Below are 22,259 nucleotides of genomic sequence, written 5' to 3'. Positions count from 1 at the left end.
TTGAAAATGCACTTTTCCCCAGGAAAGATCTACAGTGGTACCTTGGTTCTCAAGCTTAATCTGTTCTGGAAGTCCGTTCCAAAACCAAGGCATACTTTGCCGTAGAAAGTAATGCAAAATGGATTAATCCATTCAAGATTTTTAAAAACAACCCTTAAAACAGCAATCTAACATGAATTTTACTATCTTAACGAGACCACTGATCCATAATACGAAAGCAATAAACAGTGTACTGCAGTCACACAATCAAGCCATCAGTAGCTGAACTGGGTTCCACACAGTCACAAAAACAAAACAAAAAGAGACGCAAAAATACAAAATAAATAGCAAAAACAGACAGACCTCAGCGTAACACTCAAAACGGAAGTGTGGTACTCAAATCAGAAGCGTAACACTCAAAACGGAGCACGTTCAGCTTCCGAAAAAAGTTCACAACCTGGAACGCTTACTTCCGGGTTTGCAGTGTTTGGGTTCCAAGTTGTTTGAGTACCAAGGCGTTTGAGAACCAAGGTATCACTGTACTATGAAAATGATGAAGCTGAGCCTTCAGGGCCCCTAATCCCAGAGGAGCCTCAGAAGTGACTTTAGCCCACAATGCTTAAAAAAAGCTGGGTCTAGTCGACGCAAGTTGAGTCGCACGACTCAAATTGATTATTTTTTGGTTGTATATATTTCAGGGTGGATTTGATTTACATCACATCAATTTAAATCACTAGTCAGTAAGACTTGGTTTAAATCATTTTTTTTTACAGAAAGACTCATTCTTTCTGGTATAATCTTAATATTTACAACCAAATGAAGGTTTCATTTTTGGAATAAGAAATTTTCAGAGTAGTTTTTGCACTTGCATCAAAAATGACTGCTTTGGTTATACTATTAGAAACACAGAGATTATTGTGAGGTTTAATAAGTTAACTGTTTATATTTGGACAACTTTTCTGCTGTACTTTATTGGAAGGAGAAAAATAATCTTTCCTTAATAACAATTTAAACAATTTATTTAACTAAAACAATAACATGTTTGTTAACTGATGTGGTTAAACATTAAAAAAACACACACCTTAGACTGAGTTTTAGCACACAGAAAAACTTAAAACAAATCCTTATTTCTTGAGGAATAGTCTTTGGACTGCAATGTAACTTAAATAGAAAACGATCTTTAGAAAGATTTTTCATCGAAAAGCATTTTATTTTAAAAATCCAATTTGAATTTAAAAAAGCCTCCGATTTAAATTAAAAAAATCGATTTTTTATTTTTTAAAAAATCATTGATTTTTATCCACTGGGCCCCATATTATGTTACCTGGTAATGAGCAGTTTAGCTTAAGTTGGCTAATTCTGCTTGACATTCGATTTATGCTCGTCATGAGAGAGGCTCTCAAATATCGTTCTTTACCGCTATCCATCCTGCTTATGGATATTGTTCACAAACTGGCGGCAAGACTACGCCCGTGTAAATACCCTAAACGTCCCCAGATATGTGTTTGCATAAACGTGTCTCTGAATATGAAGTCACTGACCGAATCCTCAATTTTCAGAAAGGTTTTCCACAGGATGCAACCCTTGATGATATCAAGGAATGGCTAGACTGTAAAGGCAAAGTTGAAAACATTCAGATGCGGAAAACCATTCAGAAAACGTTCAAGGTAACTCCTTCTCGTCAAAGCTCTTTTCAATTATTTTTTTTCCCCTGTGGGAATATTCCACCAATCTAAATTAAAAGACCTCCTTTCCTACCTCCTTCAGGGATCAGTATTTGCGGTTTTTGACAGCGTCGAATCTGCCAAACAGTTCGTTGAAACTCCAAACCAAAAATACAAGGACACTGAGCTTATTGTACTTTTCAGGTGAGTTATGTACTTGATATCGTAATGCTTTGGACTTGCAGATTGTTAATCGTCACCCATTTGCTGCCAGGCCAGTGTGTTACTACAGTGGTACCTCTGGTTACGTACTTAATTCGTTCTGGAGGTCTGTTCTTAACCTGAAACTGTTCTTAACCTGAAGCACCACTTTAGCTAATGGGGCCTCCCACTGCTGCTGCGCCGCCAAGCACGATTTCTGTTCTCATCCTGAAGCAAAGTTCTTAACCTGAAGCACTATTTCTGGGTTAGCGGAGTCTGTAACCTGAAGCGTCTGTAATCTGAGGTACCACTGTACAACACTTCCTGTTTGCCCAGAGTGGACACAGACAGGGGGGTGTTACTCCAGCCAGGAGGACTTCCTGTCACACCTGTCTAGAGCATCCTCCCCGAGTGTGACGAGGTAGATGGGCGTGACTCTGTGAGCGCCTGTAAAAGGCCAGTCACGCAATCATCTTCCTATCTGACTCTTTTGCTGCTCTCTTCTGATACTAATGTATTTTGCTGTCTGCTGGCTCTCAGCAGTTTGCAGTTTGCAAAAAGAATAAAACCAATAAATTGGTTAAGTACAACCATTTAAAGTTTTTTTTTATAAATAAAAATAAAATCAGCAATAAACTAAAAACAGATTAAAACTCGCAATACTCTACATACCTGGATAAGCTCGTATAAACAAGAGTGTTTTTAGCGGGCGCCAAAATGGGTACAGTGAAAAGGCCTGCCTGGTGTCAACAGACAAGGAGTTCCAAGTTTAAATGCCATTACACTAAGAGATCAATTTCTGACAAATGTGGATCAGGTATTCTGCGACAGCTCTGCAGATCAAAGAGATCAAGTGGGCATATATGGGCAAGGCAATCTTGCAGGTAAACTGGTCCCATGTTAAGGGCTTTGAAGACTAATACAATGGTGCCTCAGATTACATACGCTTCAGGTTACAGACTCCGCTAATCCAGAAATAGTGCTTCAGGTTAAGAACTTTGCTTCAGGATGAGAACAGAAATCGTGCTTGGCGGCGCAGCAGCAGTGGGAGGCCCCATTAGCTAAAGTGGTGCTTCAGGTTAAAAACAGTTTCAGATTAAGTACAGACCTCCGGAACGAATTAAGTACTTAACCTGAGGTACTACTGTACTTGACTGCTTATGTTACATCCCACACCAAGTTGTAAAGGCAAGCTTTGATCAAGGCTGGAGTGGACGTTTGCTTGTAAGTCTCTTGGCAGACACTTTTGGGTGTGCTGCGCTCTAGTCCATTACACCAAGTGCTAGAAAATGGGTCTAGGGGGGTCTTCTGCCTTGCTCTGCCTCCCTTCCCTCTAGCATCATAGAATCGTAGAGCTGGAAGGAATCTTTGCTATAAATCTTAGCTATAAATCATCCATGACAGATGGCCATCCAACCTCTGCTTAAGAACCTCCATGGAAGGAGAGTCCACAACCTCCCGATGGAGATCTTTCCACTGGCAATGGTAGCGATTTCTTGCAGTCTGAGGAACAGAGCACAGTGAGGAGAAGAGTCTCATCGTGCTTTGAGGGGGAAACAGATGGCCAGTTTTAATAAGAGCTGATTATTTTTTTCTTGAACCAAAGCCAGTTTTTCTGTCAACGCTAATTGGTCACCATTGTCTATAGCAGCACCAAGGCGGCGATTAGCTTGCTTCAAAGAACAGCCAGGCATCTTAAGGGTGGCTTTCATATTCCTTTCTGTTGCATAGAGTACCCCTAAATTGGCTCGCTTAATTGAATTATATATTCCGTGCAGGGATGATTACTTTGCGAAGAAGAACGACGAGAAAAAACGGAACAGATTGGAAGCGAAAGCAAAGGCCAAGCAGTAAGCGGAGACTTTTTAACCTCGCAATTATCATCTCCTCTTTGTTTGCCAGCAGTGCGCTCTGCTTAACTTCGCAATCCTTTTTCTTATTTTTTTGTCACAGGGAGAAAGAGGAGAAACAGAAGCAAGCGGAAGATGCGGAAATGGTACATGCCCCTTGATTTCACTGACAAAACTGTGTAATCCACAGTGCCTCTGTTTCCCCTGTGTAATTTAGAAGGATAAGGTGGAAGAATAAAGACTTGAAAAGCAGTTAGCTAAGACCAGCTTGAGTCTTCTCTCCTGGACCTGATAAGAACAATAAAACAAACAGGAAATTCCCCCCTGTGTTCTCCAAAACACACGACGCTGTTTAGTCCCCCCCCCCCCCTTAAAAAAGGTAAAGGTCCAGTTGTGGCCGACTCTGGGGTTGCGGCTCTCATCTCGCTTTATTGGCTGAGGGAGCTGGCATACAGCTTCCGGGTCATGTGGCCAGCATGACTAAGCCACTTCTGGCGAACCAGAGCAGCGCACGGAAACGCCATTTACCTTCCCGCCGGAGTGGTACTGTAGCACCCTGCTTGTGGTTAACGCTTAGCTGGAATGAAATATTCAACGCAGCAATAGAGAAATTAAAATAATTATTTATTTGTCAGACAAATAAATGAGAGGCACAGTGGTATATGGTTACCAAGCTCTGGCCTGGCTCCTGCCATTATGGCCAGCCCTTATATTCCCTTAATCCAGCCCCCTTTGCTCCTCCTGTGGCTGCCTCTGTCCAATCAGCCTAGTTGGATTTCCTATTGGCTGATTGCTAGAACCAATCCTAAAAGATACACCCACATCCTCCTGTCCTTATATGGAGGACAAAGAGCTATATATTGTTACATCTATAAATGACAAATAAGTAGTAATATATCTTACATGTGTCTCAACAAGGAATCTTAATTACCAGCTCACCTCTTGCCCTCCCTGCCCTATTGCCTTCTAAAACAAATGGTTAATCTTAAATTTTTATCTTAAACATATGTCAAGGATCTTGAGTTTCACATCAACATTGAAAGATATCCTTCATTTGAAGGTTTCTAAACAAATGTCTGACAGCTAATATATCCGGACAGCATTTGATGGCGTCTTCCTGTCTGGCAGGGGGGCTAAACTGCTGGCTGACTTAATTCCAGGATAAATACAACTCTTCTAGCATTTGTTAAATCCTTTGCATAATTACATTTAAGCCAATATATTTAAGCTAATATATTTCATACATTATCATAGGTAACCTTTTAAAAGAATAAGGCCTTTTTAAAGTAGAGAGAGAAAGAAAAAAAAGAACTCAGTTTAAAGAACTCAGTTTAAAACAGTTTCAGAAGAAACCTCTTCAGTTTACATCCCCCCCTTCTCCAGCCAGCTGCTTTTCCCATTAGCTCTTCCTCAAACTCTCTCAGTTTAAGAAAGATACAGCTTTAAAAAGACTTCCCAAAAAATGCTTTCTTTCTCTGTCAGCTAGATGCTTCTCCCCATTTGCCTCTGGCCTTAGAAAATACAGCTCAAGGTTTAAGAGAGGCCCATGGTATCATTTTACTATTTACTCATTCCTAATCATGTTTATCTCTGCCTTTTTTATCTTCTATAACATGTAGGGTCAGTGTTCTTACTCAGTCTGTAATTTCAGCTTTTACGACTTTGAGAATTGCTTTCTGCTATCAATCAAAAGGGGCCCCTTTGTCTAGGAAAACATTACCAGTGTTTTCTTAAGCAGCTAGCCTTCTTGCCTGGCATGAAACATTTGAAAATCTACTTTTGAAAATCTAAGCCCTCTTTAATATACAAGTCCTGATCAAACATTAATAAAATGCAGGCTTATGCCTGATGCCTCAGTACCTATTTATCTACTTGCACTTTGACGTGCTTTCGAACTGCTAGGTTGGCAGGAGCAGGGACCGAGCAACGGGAGCTCACCCCGTACACACTTGATTTCTTACACATACTGGGACTGAGCCAGTAGTCTGCCCCAACATCCGTTTTCAGTGCGGAGGCTCAATCCTAGAGCATATGAAGTAAGTAGGAAATGCCCCTGAGCAGGTGCAGAGTGCATTTTTGTCCCAGATATGAGTAACTGGCTGTGGACTGGGACTAGCTGTAAGGAGGGTTTGCACAGGAACCTGATCCTTGACAACATTTCTACTGCTGATAATTCCCTGTACGGGACAGCTGCATATGCCTTCATTGCAGAGGGTTGGACTAGATGATTCTCAGGGTCCCGTCCAACTCTACAATTCTCTGATTCTTCTAGAAATTAAATCCAGAGTGCCTCATTTATAAGGGCTGTTTGCCTAGTGCTGCTGGAGATACAGGAGACCTAGAAAGCAGTTCTGCTCCTTTTTATGTCATTAGGTTAGCCTTGTATTTAACACCTTGCGGGGTAGACAAAAATCACCTGGAATTTCATTCCGACAAAGGGGCTGGCTGGAGGAGAAAGGGCCTTCTCTTCCAGTCCACTTGGTAGAAGGGTTTTGGTTTTTTTTTTATTTAAAAAGCTAGTCAGCATTTTCATGCTAGTCGCAAACTTAATTAGCCAAGGCTACATTTAGGCCATACAGTGGAAAAGGCTGTTCTGTCCCAGATGGGAGAGAATTGGGGTTTGTAAGAGTTGTGTGGAGAAGGCTAAAGGCAACAATTTACCTGTTTGGTTTCAAGCTTTTTCCAAAATAGTCTTTCGGAGACTTGAAACTCAATTGCCAAAGTGCATCTGGGATTGTAATACCCCTTTTATTAATTTTCAATTGCAAACCAATAATAGCCTCATTATAACAATGCCAAATTATAATACAATGAATAATACCAATCATTGAGATGCCAAATTATACAATTTAGGTTGCCCTTCATGTGCTAGAATTGATGGTTTAGTGATTTACTTTGTTTCTGTGTTCCAGAATCTTACAAATTTCAATTACGCTCCAATCAGACTGGAGTGTAATACTCCTCCTCATACCAGTGTCCTGTGCTAAAGTAGCTTTCCTGGAAGAAGCAGGACACCCCCCTCCCCATTCCAGATTTAATGTGATCATGGGTACTTTTGTGTACATGGGTTGGGGGAGGGAGATGAGCAGTGCCAAATAAATTCGCATTCTTGAAGTTGCGGTTGCAAGACTTTGAGCGTATTGGTTTTGTGTTGGTTCCACTGCAGGAAGGTGTGATCCAGGTTACTCTGGTCTTAACCGAGGTTAGATCGCTGGAGCATCCTTGGGAAACTGAACCTCAGAATAAAGCAGCACATAGCTGGATGCATGCAACTCAAAATGCGATGGCTGTTAGGAGCCACCGGCAGCACTATGCAGCCAACAGCACTGAAGGAATGTCCCAATTCAGGCGTTCTCTTTCATGACATCATAATCACATGGTGGAAGGGGGTGGAGCTGTGTTGGTTGGGGAATGGGTCCTCCCAAAGTGTGGATGGCGGTGGGGGGGTGCAGGGCCTTGGAGCCAGCTGAGGAGTGTGGAGGTACAGTGGTGTGGCCCCCCACCCTTCCTCCATGTGATTATGGTAGCATGAGAATCTCTAAATAGGTCTATTTTAACAGCCAGGAACTTCGGAACTCGCTAATAGTCTGTTTGCAAGCTTGATCCCCCCCCCCACCTTGGAACGGTCCAAGTTTGTGTACATCTCATTGCCCAAGTGCTGGGAAGCTTAAAAACCCACCTCTTGCTTGAAGCCTTGTTCAATCCTGCTGGGGTATAAATGTCTGTCCTGTCTAATGGAATCTTTTCCCTCCCCTTTTGTAAATGAAAGAAATCTCTGGAGGAGAAGCAAGGCTGCTTGCTGAAGTTCTTTGGAGACCTGGAAGATCAGACTTGCCGAGAAGACCTCCATGCCCTTTTCTCTGGCCATGGCGAAATTAAATGGATAGACTTTGTCCGAGGTGCCAAAGAGGTCAGACCCGGGGCGCTGCTGCAACAAAATGGGGCAATGTTTTCAGCTTTTGCTGTGCTCGCTGCCCGATACGACGGTGGTTCTCTTCGAAACGTATACACCAGGGACGTCCAACTCCCCAGAGACTGCGATCTACTCACAGAATAAAAATCTGGCAGTGATCTAGCCCTTCAGGTCAAAGTCGTGGAGCTTTTTTTAGGGAGGAAAGACAAAGTTGTGGAGCTTTTTTTAAGAAGGGGAGGTAAAAAAATGTTGAGCTTTCTTTAGGGGAGACAGGAAAAAGTCGCTCACCAAAAGATTGCTCAGTAAACAATCAGCCTCACAGCAAAAACTCCGTCTTCCGTTCTAGCGATCATGCGCAAATGGAAGAGGGGGCGAGGCCAGATGCTTTTTTCCCCCCAGCAAAGGGGGGGGGGAGCCAGCGATCAACCTAAACCTCCCAGGGATCGACCAGTAGATCGCGGTCGATCGGTTGGACATCCCTGGTATATACAATCTATTACTGAAAATCAGAATGGAAAACTTGGCAGAAACATTTGACTCCTCCTATCCAAGGCGCACTCGTAAAAACAGGGAGCATAAATTTCATTCTTGCTTGCTAGACAGAATGCTGTGATTGCTTCGCTTTATTCTTCTAAGCGGCAAATTAATAGGTAGAGGTAAAACTCTGCATTGTGGTGAATAACTAACAATGGGTCTCAACCCTAGGAGACCTGCGGCCTGCCTTAAAATGTTCTGCACTCCCGCCAGCCCCAGCTGGTGGTCACAAGTGATGGAGGTTGTAGTCCGACCAGCACCTAAAGGGTGTCTGCTTTCCCCCTCCCTGCCTTAAACAAATTGGGTGGTATTTCAACTAAGATTTTCTCAAGAGTACACCCATTGAAATTAATGAGCGTGACCAAGTTAGGTCCATAAATTTCAATGGTTCAACTCTTGAGTAATACCTCCCATGGATTTGCCACACGAGCGATGTCCCAGGAACCAGAGCTAGTATAAAACACCCCAGGAAACTCTGGCAGCTCCTAGCTGAAGGAGCCACAACTAGCTTTGGGAGGACTGCTTTATGCTCACAAGCTACTGGAACTGGTTGATTCCCCTCTGTAGTCCGCTATAGCATCTTCTCCTGGGAAAGAGAATAGTTAAAGGGCAGAGTTGTGGGTAGTGACCCATGTGCTGCTTTAGGAACATAGAAAGCAGTATTGTCTATATTGACCGGTAGCAGTTATCTGGGATTTCAGACAGAAATTTCTCCCGGCCCTAGCTGGAGATGGCAGGGATTAAACCTGGCACCTTCTGTGGGCAAAATCGATGCTCCGGCACCGAGCCACCGTTCTTCGGATCATAAGGTTGTCCTGTCTGGCTTAGGCCTCAAATGAAAAGAACAGCAACTAATGCCAGTACAGTCGTACCTTGGAAGCCCAGGGCCTTTGAACTCAAAAGTTCTGGCTCCCAAAGAATTGAAAACCAGAAATGATTGTTCCGGTTTTCGAAGGATTTTCGGAAGCCAAATGTCCGGCGCTCCTGCAGCCGATTGGAAGCCACACCTTGGTTTTTTAACTGTTCTGGGAGTCATACCTCTGGTTATGTACTTAATTCGTTCCAGAGGTCCGTTCTTAACCTGAAACCATTCTTAACCTGAGATACCACTTTAGCTAATGGGGCCTGCTGCACTGCCAGCGCGCGATTTCAGTTCTCATCCTGAGGTAAAGTTCTTAACCCGAGGTACTACTTACATGTTAGCAGAGTTTGTAACTTGAAGTGTTTGTAACCCGAGGCACCACTGTAGTGGCTTATCTAAATTTTTCACAATAATCAACACATGCCTTTTCATAAAAGCACCAGTTTTACGCCAAGTGCATAATGACTTTCAGATATGGAGACACTGAGGAGCACAATATAAAACAGAGTAAAACTGTAATGTAATAATTATATAAGCACCTAATACCACTTAACCTCTGTCCGAGTTGTATTACATGTGGCCAATACAGACCAAATACCGCTTGTGTTTGTGCACACCTATACGATGTCAGCATTTATTTGTACGGTTGTTCATGGCTTTGACCTTTTTAAAAGAGCTATCGTCTTGTATCTGTGCACTGTGTTCATGCCACACCCCAGTAGAACCACTCTTACGTCGGCTACTACGTGCACACACCTGTTACATGCCACCGCATGCCCCGATATCTGTGAGCTATCGTGATAGATGAGTCTGCGCATGGTGTGAATTTGGTGCTTTTCTGAAGAAGCGCATGACATGCCAGCTATGCTGCTGTGCTAAAAACGAAATAGGAGTACTTAGCAGTGGGCCGCCTTGAGAGGGCTCAGAGGAGTGATCCGTTATGTTCCTGGGCAACTGGTGTCAAATACAGTCACACCTCATGTTACAGCCACTTCAGGTTACGTGTTTTTGGGTTGTGGACCACGAGAAACCTGGAAATACCGGAATAGGTTACTTTCGGGTTTCACCGCTCACACATGTGCAGAAGCGCCAAATCGCACCTGCGCAGATGCAGCGCTTCAGGACGCGAATGCTGCGGGTTGCAGACGTGCCTCCATCACGGATTATATCCGCAACCCGAGGTTCTACTGTAAACTGTTCCAACAAACCTAGTTTAGGCCGAGGCCTCGTGGGAGTGCTTGGCCTGCGTGGTCCTTACCGCTGCATCCGTTACGACTCAGCGGCAAATTTTAGCTATCGAATCGCCACCTTGGCCGTCTCTTCTGACTGCAGGGAAGCCATAGGAAAAAAATGTCTGAGCGAACGGTTGCGTATTGAGATGACAAACTTGCGTTTCTGCACACAGGGAATCATCCTGTTCAAGAGCAGCGCCAAAGAAGCGCTGGATAAAGCCCAGGCGGCAAATGACGGGAGCCTGCAGCTGCGAGGCAGAGAGGTGACGTGGGACGTGTTGGAAGGAGACATGGCGAGAGAAGCACTCAAGAAAATCATGGAGGGGCAGCAAGAACTGTTGAACAAAAAGAAAGGAAAAGGTGACGTTTTGCCTTGATTTTTTAGTCTTCTTTCATTTAGCTTACCTTCTTGGAAGCCTTATTATGTGGATAGCCGGTGTTGAGCAAAGCAACGGGCTGCTCTTCTCAAGTAGGGTCCCAATCTTGGGATCTGCAGCAGAAACCTTTCTGGACCCACAGAAGCCATATAAGGACACAAAGAGGAGTCTGGCTGGATCAGACCAGGGAGCTATCTTGTCCAGAAATGTTTTAATGCAGCGGTGGACCAGTTGCCTTTGGGAAACCTGCAAGCCAGACATGAGGGACAGGCCAGTGCTGGAATAGCTCAGTTGGCAGAGCATGACTCTCTTGATCTCAGGGTTGTGTGTTTGAGCTTCGTGTTGGGCAAAGCATACCTGCATCGCAAGGGGTTGGGCTAAGTGACTCTTGTGGTCCCAATTTGCTGGAAGAGCAGCAGTGGGGGCGGGGCTTTGGAGGGGGCAGCAAAACGGGTGGTGAACTGGACTGTGCAGCAGAGGGGAAAGCCTATGAAATAAGATCATGCTGGGGCAGTGAGAGCGCACTGGGGATGTAATCCGAATTATGCAACTGATTTGCACACCTCATTGCTTGTGGTTGGATGGGCAGACTAACTCTCAGCACCGTGCATGGAGGGGATGCACGAGTGATGCCAGCGGGGTTTGATCTATGAAGGCTCACCGGCACATGCCGGCAAAATGCTTGGGGAGCGCTGCACGTGAATATGCTTTGCAGAAGGGTCCAGGGTTCAAGTTCAGGGCAGGGTAAAAGTGGAAAACCGCTGCCTGTCAACATTTGGCTTAGATAGTTGAGGTTGCAGCTTTCTTATCCTCTTGAGATGCGTTGTGGGAAGCCCCTAAAGCTGAATATTAAGCGGCCTAAGATGTGCCTATTCTTGCCTGACAGGCCGCAAAGGTAAAGGAAAAGGTGGCAAGGGACCTCAAGGTGCGCAGGACAGGAAAGTGAAATTCCAAGGCAAGAAAACGAAGTTTGAGAGTGAAGATGAAGAAGAGGGGGAAGACGAAAGTGCGACAGGTGAGCGGTTTCCTTTATTAGAACAAGATTCTGAATGCATGCATTGGGGTTTAGTATCACATACTCTTAATACTGGCTGGGGGTTTTCCTGGTATCAAATGCAGCTTCCCACTGCAGAATAAAAGGGCTACGTAAGGAATAAGCCTCAGCAACTCAAGTCTCACATACTTTAGGTTCCAGTTACAGGTAGGTAGCCGTGTTGGTCTGCCATAGTCAAAATAAAAAAATTCCTTCCAGTAGCACCTTAAAGACCAACTAAGTTAGTTCTTGGTATGAGCTTTCGTGTGCATGCACACTTCTTCAGATATGTGAAGTATCTGAAGAAGTGTGCATGCACACGAAAGCTCATACCAAGAACTAACTTAGTTGGTCTTTAAGGTGCTACTGGAAGGAATTTTTTTATTTTATACTTTAGGTTGAATGTCTTTGCAGAATGGTTTACCCGGAACAGGCAAAAATAGTGCTGTGCAACAGAGGCTCCAGTCAACCTGATCTTTCAAGGAGCCTTGGCAGGGCAAGTAATAAAAAGGCAGTGTTAATCTCCACAAAAAAGCCAGAAGGCCAGTAAGATTGGTTGGCAACTCATAGCTCAACGCCAAAATACATTCCCAGCACACTGGGCTGTGTTTAGCATCCACCTTGTTCAGGCTTTTGCTGCTGGGGGAAAATGGCTGATCAGTCAAAATAGGCTCGGAGGCCTCTGTTACTTCAAAATAGTCACTTTACAGCTGAATCTGTTTCACCTTGAACAGCTGCAGGTCAAAGGGGAGAATGGCTGTCTGAGGGTCACAAGCATTCCTTGATATCGTTCCATCCAAATACGTAGCGTAAGCATTTCGTGTTGTTCTGAGAGAGGCACCAAGGACGGTTGCACAAAAAGTTTCAGTAATACTTGCTTTATTGGCAGAGGTATGGATCTGACTGTTTTATAGATCAAATACTGAGTTAACTCTTGGACGTTTTTAGGGGCGGCGAGTGCAAAGAAAAGACCACTGGAAGAGGCTGAGAAGGAAGAGCCTGCCCGCAAACAGCTAAAGACAGAAAATGGAGCTGGAGATGCAGAATAGTCCTCCAAAAAAGCATTGAGGGTTTTGCTTTAAAGAAACAAATGATTTGTTTTCAATCATTCCTCCGTTCATCCTGTTTTCTGCAAGAGAATCTAATAAAATCGACTTCGATGTCCACCTGCAAAAAGGGGATAGAAGAGTTACATTTCACGTTATTTCTTTGGGATTTTTTCTTTTTAAAAAACATGCCTTTTTATAATAGCTATTTGAGTGAAATCGAACTGTGTGGTCCCTCTTAACATAAATGGGACTTCCCTTTTCCCTCTATTCTCCCCTTACAACCCCCTGCTTGCCCCCCCCCCCCCCGTATGAGGATTGGGGGCAGGGACTGTGGCCTGGATAAAAGCGTAAATTGTTTGTTATACAACGCACCAGGAGTTGCCAACTCTTTTTGTAGGCCACACACACTAATTACGGCAACCTTTTCTATTAGCTACAACTGAATGCTCTTTTCGAGCCTAATTTCAGCAGTGGGGAAAGGCAGGGCAGCCGTGGGTACCAGGGAAGGCTTCTGCAGGAAAATCTCTGCCCCTGGCCACCACCTCCGTAACCCCTGGGCCAAAGGGGAAAGGCTCAAGAAAACTGAACCACCTTCATTCAAAACTATGTACAAAAGTTGTATTTAGTAGATACCAAATAAACTTAGCGTGCTTCAGTGTTGGAATTCAATGAATTATATTGCATTAAGTTTCAGAAGTGGAACAACAGGTGTACCACCGTCTTGAGTTTGATGGGAAAGGTGGGCTTAAATAAAGCAAAATGTGTACAGTTACCCGGCTTGAGTGATTCGATTCTGAACTGCTTGCCAATGCTTTCATTAAATAGCTGCCTTCGAATTTGCTTTTTCTGTTTACCACAACACTGGGAGTTGGGTCGTGTGTGTAATCAACCTGGTGCCTGTAAAAGCCTTTCTTGGCATCCCTCAAGCAATCGGGACACCTGTCGTTTAAGTTGCTTTTTCTTGCTTTGCCACATGGGATTTTTTTTTTTTTTTAGATGGGGAGGGTCAAGGAAGAGGAAACTGTTAGGATATTTCCGTTCCACCTTAAAAGGGAGCAGGATGTTTGTGTCACAGCCTGCGTATTTCCTGTTCACAGGATGTTTATGTTTTGCTGTTGCTTTCGTTTCTCAGTCTGTCGGAGACTGACGCAGAACAGTCATGTCTCTCTTTGTTCCTGATCAACACTGAATAAAGCTTGTAAATAATGCTCTTCTGCAGTGCAACTTTTGGCTGTGCTTTATCTGCTGATAGAGTGTGCACGAGCCCTGGAATGTGGCAAAGTTATTTCCAGGAAACCCGTGTCGCTAATTGCTGAATCTGCGTGACTACGGGAGATCGACGGACGTCCCGCACACGGCTTGGGGCCATGATGGACTATATCTCCCTGGCAGTATCCCAACAGAAACTGCCATTTTTCTCCCCACCAGCCACATAGAGCCCCTTAGAGGGCCTTTTTTTTCAAAATGGGGGGGGGGGAGAGAAGGAACAAGGGCCACCTTGCTTGCTCAGTTATTGCTTGCCTGCCAGCAGGGAGTTGCTTAGTACTGCAGAGGGCCTTTAAAAATACACTTAGTGGGGATAACCCTGTACAGTGGTACCTCGGGTTAAGTACTTAATTCGTTCAGGAGGTCCGTTCTTAACCTGAAACACCACTCTAGCTAATGGGGCCTCCTGCTGCTGCTGCACCACCACCAGAGCACAATTTCTGTTCTCATCCTGAAGCAAAGTTCTTAACCCGAGGTAGTATTTCTGGGTTAGCGGAGTCTGTAACCTGAAGCGTATGTAACCTGAGGTACCACTGTATATGTGAGAAAGATTGGGGGTGGGTTGCCTGTGAGAAAGTAGGTGGGTGTATCCACCTTGTATATTTTTGCTTCTACTTGAATATGGTGCTTTCTAGCAACAGCACTTGCGTGTGAAAAATCAATATGGTGTAATCCATAATGTGGACCAGCAGGACACAGATGACTTCATGCTCTGTTAGTAAACAGAGGCTTAGTGTAGTGTTTACCTGGATCTCTGCTGGCCAACACTTAGGTTGTACCACCTGCTTGTATCACCACCAGTTTGTTTAGGGGGCTGTGTACCTGTACAGTGGTACTTTGGTTCTCAAACTTAGTCCATTCCAAAACCAAGGCATGCTTTCCCATAGAAGCTAATTCAAAACTGATTAATCCATTCCAGACTTTTTAAAACAACCCCTAAAACAGCAATTTAACTTGAATTTTACTATCTTAACGAGACCACTGATTTCATAAAATGAAAGCAATAATCAATGTACTGTACTATAAAATAAATAAGACAGTATTGTAGATGATAAAAATTGTTTGGATTGGGGGCTTTTATCCATTTCCGCAGTCACACAATCAATCAGCAGCTGAACTGGGGTTCCACACAGTCACAAAAACAGATTAACCGAGAAAGCCTCAAAAACGCAAAATAAATAGCAAAAACAATTGTTCGGAAACCAGAACACTTACTTCCGGGTTTTGGGTGTTTGAGAACCAAGGTACCACTGTATACATAATGTTCAAAATAGGTCAACACAGAGTTGATTCTCGGGATCTTGATTTCTGTTCCCGGATCCACCTTTAGTGGCTGAACAGTTCAGTCACAGAATACACAGACCTCCTTGCCTAAAAGGTTTTTATACGTGGTCCTAAGCCCATGCTTCAGTTAAAACTACCAAGTTCTTATATTCACTCTGGCTCAAGAGTGATGTAATACTTGCCGATTTCTTCTTGTGAAACTTGAACGAGGCTGGTAGGTCGTATCTCAGTTCTGAAAGCAAAATGAGTAAACACATTAAGGTGTAATGGATGGTATCAGGCAATTATGTCTCTGGGTGTAAACGGCAAAAGCATTAGGGAATAATGATGCGAAAGCAGGTTAACTGGAATCAGGAAGAAAACACAAGTTTCCATGGACTAAATGCATTTTAGATACACAGCCTGTTTTTCCAGGGCCGTCGGATGCTGTATAAGGATTCTGGGAGAGGGAGGCAAGGCAGGTGAAGGCAACAAAGCCTGAACTAGATGAAAAATGCACTCGCCACAAAGGAGGACCATCTACCATCTGCTGCCCTCGAGGAAGGTTGTTGCAGGCTTGTTACGCATGCGGCATTTTTTTTTTTAAAAAAAGCATTATGATGTTTGTAATCTGTCTTAGAAGAATCCATCCTAGTGTTTCCCAGACGGTGGGTCTCCAGCTGTTTTTGGACTACAATTCCCATCATGCCTGACCACTGGTCTTGCTAGTGAGGGATGATGGGAGTTGTAGTCCAGAAACAGCAGGAGATAAGGCAGGATATAAATTAAAATAAAATGGATACTGGAGGTCAGGGACATTATTTGTCTAAGGTTTGGATGGGGGGGCCTACATTATCGGACAAGCAGTAAATCACCTGATCTACTTCTAAAATGCAATTTAAAAGATTTTTAAAATTGTCTGTTCTTATTTAACCATACTTATTTCCCCTAATAGCCAAGTTCTCAGGGCAACTCAACCGGAAAAAGCAAAAGTGGCTCCTATATCGTATGTAATCAAGTCAGCATCGTTGTAGCTCTTACAAAGTGACTTTGGAAGCAGCTCTTTTGAGTTTCATTTTTTTAGGCACTATAAGACAACCCAAATACAGTCAAACCTCGGTTCCCCAAAGCCTCCGTTTTGGAACGTTTCGGCTCCCGAACGCTGAAAACCCGGAAGTGATCCGGTTTTCAAACATTTTTCGGAAGCCGAACATCTGATGCGGCTTCCGCTTGAGTGCAGGAAGCTCCTGCAGCCAATTGGAAGCCACGCCTCAGTTGTCAAAACATTTCGGAAGCCGAACGGGTTTTTGTAACAGATTACGTTCAACAACCGAGGTTTGACTGTATTAGGCATAATCTGTATTTCATTTTTTTTATTAAATTCAAATTGTTCTTCCTCACAGCAGTCTCCCATCTAGCCCAAACCTTCAGCAAGGGGAACCATGTGCCTTTAAGGCTGATCTAAACAGTCAGCTCTTACCTGCTAAAACTTCCATTTTCACATTCCATTCATCTGCTTTCTTCTGGATATGCTAAGCATGGAAGAAATGCAAGGTGTTTAGTGGTCACCTCGGCAATCGGCAGAAGCATGCCTGATCTTTTGAACTGACGCAACAGCTGCAATAGGACTGCTTCCATCGTAACCAAAGGGTAAGAATCCTAAACGCTGACTTGTAATGTAGCTGATCGTGAAATTATGTTCCAAAGTGTGATCTTTGTATCGCTAGAGCTCCCATAAGTTCTGACCCACTCAGTTCCTGTAATATAGGTGGAAAGAAGACAAACTTGACTGAGATGTACCTGTCGGGTCGAAGTCTTGTGCAAGGAATATACGGCTGTCCTTGCCAACTGCAATGCTGTCTTGAGAAAAGCCATATCCATGCCTAGGAAATTAAAGATGGTTGTTACGTTTCACATCGCCTATTGAATGAGCCAAAGCAAAACTTGTTTTACTGAAACGGGTAGCAGGCTAGCAATCTTGAAAGGTGCGATGACAAACATTAAATTGATTTTAAGCTTTGTCCGTCAGCATTAAGTGAAACTTGGTAACTTTGGGAAAAAATGTTTTGTTTAATTTGGAAGCCAAATGTGTCTCTTCCAGGTTTTCAGCATTGAAAGCCCAATTAAACAGTATATTTGAATATTCAGTTTCCCTGCCCAAGAAGAGTAAATATTTTAGCTACCTGTTCCTGTCTAACATCATGCTTTTAGTTACAACCTTAAACAAATTAGTGTCTCTTTCCACAAAAGATGACAGACCTTACTGACGAGTGGGAAGGAACAGAAGCGATGTGCCTAAACTTCAGTAAAACTTTTGCCATTTTCAGATGACTTACTCCGCCCCCCCAACCCCCCCCCAAACAGGGAAGGTTTTGCCCCTTTAAATAAAGGTAAAGGGACCCCTGACCATTAGGTCCAGTTGGGACCGACTCTGGGGTTGTGGTGCTCATCTCGCTTTATTGGCCGAGGGAGCCGGCGTACAGCTTCTGGGTCATGTGGCCAGCAGGACTAAGCCGCTTCTGGCGAACCAGAGCAGCGCATGGAAACGCCATTTACCTTCCCGCTGGAGTGGTACCTATTTATCTACTTGCACTTTGATGTGCTTTCGAACTGCTAGGTGGGCAGGAGCAGGGACCGAGCAACGGGAGCTCACTCCGTCCCGGGGATTCAAACCGCCAACCTTCTGATCGGCAAGTCCTAGGCTCTGTGGTTTAACCCACAGTGCCACCCGCGTCCCTTTTAAATGCCCCCTATTAGATGGCTACAAGATGCTGGATAAAATAGCATATGCTTGGAAATATTAACAAGCAGAACATCACAAGCATCCATCTTAAATCTAGTGCTAAATGTAGAAAGTAAGTGAACACTTTTGAAGAACAGAAGGAATTGGGTTTGCACAACCTGGGAGGAGAGCAAAACAGGATTGGTGACAGGAGTCTTCCAATATATAGAAGATGCATGAGGACAAATCCTTATTAACACCACACATGCAGCCTAAAAAAATGGCACTAGACTTTAGAAATTGCCACTCTTACACAATCCAAAAGTAAGTACTGAAAGAAATTGCCAAGAAGTGTAATTACAAAACATTTAGTTTGTAAAGCTAGTTGCTTTATCACTGGAAATAAGGCTGCATCATTACCAACCTTTATTGTGCTTCGTTCCAAAGGGAGGATTCATAATGACCGTATCAAAGGTTTTTGGCATTCTGTCAGACAAAGAACACACATTGCACTGGACCAAATCAATATTTGTCAGCTCAAATTCTTCAGCGTTCTTGCTAAATACTTCCAAGGCATCAGCATCTATGTCAAATCCTATACATAACCTGGAAAAGGGGAAAATGAAAAACAGCAATTACAGTTACAAATATTTCTAGTTAGAGGTAGGTAGCCGTGCTGGTCTGTCGTAGTCGAAACAAAATAAAAAAAATCCTTGCAGTAGCACCTTAGAGACCAACTAAGTTTGTTATTGGTATTAGCTTTCGTGTGCATGCACACTTATCTGAAGTGGTATCTGAAGAAGTGTGCATGCACACGAAAGCTCTTACCAAGAACTAACTTAGTTGGTCTTTAAGGTGCTACTGGAAGGAATTTTTTTATTTTGACTATGGCAGACCAACACTACTACCTATCTGTAAGTGTATTTAGGGACACACATTACAGTGGTACCTTGGTAGTCAAACGGCTTGACTCCTGAACAAATCGGCTCACCCAGAAGTGAGTGTTCCGGTTTGCAAACGTTTTTCGGAAGCCGAATGTCCGACGCGGCTTCTAATTGAGTGCAGGAAGCTCCTGCAGCCAGTCGGAAGCCGCGCCTTGGTTTTCGAACCATTTTGGAAGTCGAATGGATTAAATTTGAGAGCCAAGGTACCACGGTATATTCAAAGCAACAAAGCATGGCTAGACTGCATCTCCACTCAGCAGTATATCCAATTTACACCTGCAGTTTTCAAACCAATATGGATACAAGCCATTCTTCAGCAGGTCCCAGTTTCAATCCCCAGCATAAATAGGTGGGACTGAAATGTCCCCAGTCTGCAACTCTGGAGAACCACTGCAATTCACTCTAAACAATACTGAGCTAGAAGGACCAATGGTCTCACTCAGTACAGTGGTACCTCAGTTTAAGAACAGTCTAGTTTAAGAACAATTCGGTTTACAAACTCCGCAAAACCGGAAATAGTGTCTTGGTTTGAGAACTTTACCTCGGTCTAAGAATGGAATCTGAACGGTGGAAGGGCACCAGCGGTGGGAGGCCTCATTAGGGAAAGTGTGCCTTGGTTTAAGAATGGTTATGGTTTAAGAATGGACTTCTGGAACGGATTAAGTTCGTAAACCAAGGTACCACTGTATTAGGGATTTCCTATTGCACATGTATAATAGGTTCAGGTCCTTTAGTATAGGTCCAGATCAGGATGCTAACTGCACTTTTATAGGTTGATTGGCTTCATCAAGGCTTTCTGGTTACACACTTTTATCAGAAATACATCCAGTATCAGCACCCATTATAAGAAAGCAAGGTACACATTGCTGTAAGAGACCTACCCTGCTCCCAACATGGCACTTCCAACGCTCAACACACCACAACCGCACCCAAGATCTGCAACAGTCTTGTTTTCAATATCACCAAAAGTATTGTGAATTGTATAAAGCATACATGCTAGATGACAAAAACAAAGAAATACAGGTGACAGGTTCCGGGCAAATACAAAACCATACTGTAAGGCTGGAATGAATTGCAGGCTTCTAATCTATCCAGTTTTCACCAGCTGAACAGTTTCCTATTAAGTCCAAACACTCCCAGCCAATCAGCCAACTTTATGGTGGGCAAGGCAAGCTAAGAAGACTAAAGTAAATATATTTGCAAGACAGGTTGTAAAAAATCCAGGTGGCTCAAGCCAGTGATTAGCACAGAACAAGTCAAACAAGAACGTGTTTCTGTCCATGACCCCAAAATATGGGAATTATCTTGATAGCATGTGTTCTTCCACTAAACTGTTTCGAACATGGACTCTTGCTTTTCAGAGGAGTGCAACAGCATAACAAGACAGTCATAATTCAATATTCACCATCAATTAGCAACTTAAGCTCCAGGGATACAAATTAAGCTCTTGACTTCCTTGACAGCCCCAGGAGAAAAACATGTTTTATCCACAACTTAAGGCTTGTTAATGAGAATTTTTGCTGCCCACATGACTTAAATTTAATGCTAAATATACATGATTGCTATATACATCATCCACACCAACAGCCATAGGTTCTAGAATGAGGCTGCTTTCTTGAATTAGCGTTTGCAGAATAGATTTATAGGGTTGCATCCAAGTCACAGTAAATCCATTTAAATCAATAAATTTAAGTTAGTCATTATTAGCTTAACCCTTTTGTTTTCAATAGGTCTCCTCTTAAGTATGTTAGCCATACTGTTAAGAAATAGGAAAAAAATTGAGATTTACCTGCAATATGTGGTCTTGTTGGATATTGCTCAAGCAGAAGTTTTGGATTCTCAAAATCATCAACTTGTTGAAGATTGCTCTCTAGTTCTTTAAGTTTTAACTTCTTCATGTTTACAGTTTAAGCTTGAAGAGAAATTTATAATCAGATATACATAGGAATTAAACACGGACGTGGTTGTTACATGCATGCACTGGGCTCAAGAGCACAATTCCTGTTTTTCTTTAATTTGTTTTAGTCCTCTGCCACCTGTATTTATTAAAGTTTTAGGAAAGAACATAAATAATACAGCAGCAAGTCAACAGATTAAATTTGTAAAAAAAGATAAAGTGTTACCAACCACGATAAAACAACAACAACTTTATTAGTTATACCCTGCCCATCTGACTAGCTTGTCCCTGCCACTCTGGGTGGCTTCCAACATATATTAAAAAAATTATAAAACATCCAGCATTTAAAAGCTTCCCTATGCAGGGTTGCCTTCAGATGCCTTCCAACTTTTCTTTCAATTTCTAACACTTCGAATTTTTCACTTATTCATCTGTTCAGTTTATAAGCCACAATATCAGTCCTCCAGGCACCATACAAGGTACGACGACAATGCTACCAAACAAGCTTACAAATTAAATACAGAAAACACATGACTGTAAAACCAAACAAATCACTCTTTTGGGGGGAAAAAAACTGCCAAGAGAAGGAAATGCTGCAGCGCTATGACAGTTGGAACAAAGAAGCAAAATAATGTGAAATGGTGGCACCCCACCAAAACAAAACCCCACCCTACAATAGAGTAAAACTTTTATTTAGGCCAATTTAAAAAGAGCACAAACTCTCAGGCTGGATGCTAATAAGGAGAGAAACAGGCAGGAGAGAAAAAGGTGCCAGGCCTTCAGTATACATGGACCAATATTTTTTAATGTGCTTCAAGAATCGTGAGACACGAGAGATCATTGGGGAATTTCTCAAAAATGGGGAGAGCTCAAAATCGAGCCCCCTGGTATTGGAACAGTTGGCATTAGGAATTGTATTACAATTAGGTATTGTTATAATGGGGCTATTATTGGATTGCAATTGAAAATTAATTTAAAAATATATTTAAAAAAAAAAATCGAGACCCCTTGCACGCTTACTCGGAAGTAAAGCTGCACCTGAATGAAGCCTGAACAGGATAGCAACCGTCCCAAAGGGAAAAGGAGCTTCTCTTCCAGCGTTGTATTCGTGTTCCCGAGAAGATAGTGCAAAGAGCAACAGCAGCAACGAGTTTTGGGTTTTTTTGGAAAATAAAATAATAATACTAATTTTATCATTCATATGCCGCCCATTTGACTGGGCTGCTCCCAACCAAATATTAAAAACACAATGAAACTTCAACCATTTAAAAAAAACTCCCTGAAAAAACTTCAGATGCCTTCTAAAAGTCAAATAGTTGTTTGCAAGAATAAGAACCCGAAGTGGCTTCCAGGAAGATGCCTTTTACCTTCCTCGCTGCAGCTTCCACGCCACGAAAGATCACATTTCCGCTTTGTGCGGTTTCTTAAGGGATCCCCTGTACACAAAAGAAACAGCAGCCCCCTCGCTTTAGT

At 43.1% G+C, this 22,259-nt stretch overlaps 2 protein-coding genes and 2 long non-coding RNA genes across 4 annotated transcripts in view; 2 read left to right on the top strand and 2 right to left on the bottom strand.

Moving 5' to 3' along the window:
- SSB (small RNA binding exonuclease protection factor La) overlaps positions 1–13,466 on the top strand; it is a 22,092-nt gene extending 8,626 nt beyond the window's left edge. Inside the window, exons 5-12 of the mRNA XM_081181678.1 lie at positions 1,539–1,646; positions 1,747–1,847; positions 3,623–3,694; positions 3,798–3,840; positions 7,464–7,604; positions 10,409–10,595; positions 11,499–11,627; positions 12,594–13,466. Of these exons, the coding sequence (XP_081037804.1) occupies positions 1,539–1,646; positions 1,747–1,847; positions 3,623–3,694; positions 3,798–3,840; positions 7,464–7,604; positions 10,409–10,595; positions 11,499–11,627; positions 12,594–12,694 (882 nt within the window). The 3' untranslated portion in view covers positions 12,695–13,466. The remainder of the gene's footprint in view (positions 1–1,538; positions 1,647–1,746; positions 1,848–3,622; positions 3,695–3,797; positions 3,841–7,463; positions 7,605–10,408; positions 10,596–11,498; positions 11,628–12,593) is intronic.
- The window catches only part of LOC308582320, a 211,644-nt gene that overhangs the window by 31,521 nt on the left and 157,864 nt on the right, over positions 1–22,259 (bottom strand). The window lies entirely within an intron of this gene.
- On the top strand, positions 11,634–12,506 carry LOC308581737. Its single transcript, XR_014005230.1, has 2 exons — positions 11,634–11,800; positions 12,043–12,506. It is a non-coding gene; the product is annotated as an uncharacterized lncRNA (long non-coding RNA).
- Positions 12,508–22,259, bottom strand: METTL5 (methyltransferase 5, N6-adenosine). The gene is made up of 8 exons (XM_081183781.1): positions 22,154–22,259; positions 20,679–20,801; positions 19,771–19,885; positions 18,370–18,551; positions 17,024–17,106; positions 16,704–16,755; positions 15,427–15,476; positions 12,508–12,812 (listed from the first exon to the last, which is right to left on the bottom strand). The coding sequence occupies exons 2-8, from the start codon at positions 20,785–20,787 to the stop codon at positions 12,747–12,749; spliced, it is 657 nt and encodes a 218-aa protein (XP_081039907.1). The 5' UTR covers positions 20,788–20,801; positions 22,154–22,259; the 3' UTR covers positions 12,508–12,746.

Source organism: Podarcis bocagei, assembly GCF_964188305.1.
Source record: "Podarcis bocagei genome assembly, chromosome: 1".
Classification (NCBI taxonomy): Eukaryota; Metazoa; Chordata; class Lepidosauria; order Squamata; family Lacertidae; genus Podarcis; species Podarcis bocagei.
The sequence above is the reverse complement of the archived record's forward strand: the minus strand, read 5'-3'. Positions and strand labels throughout refer to the sequence as shown.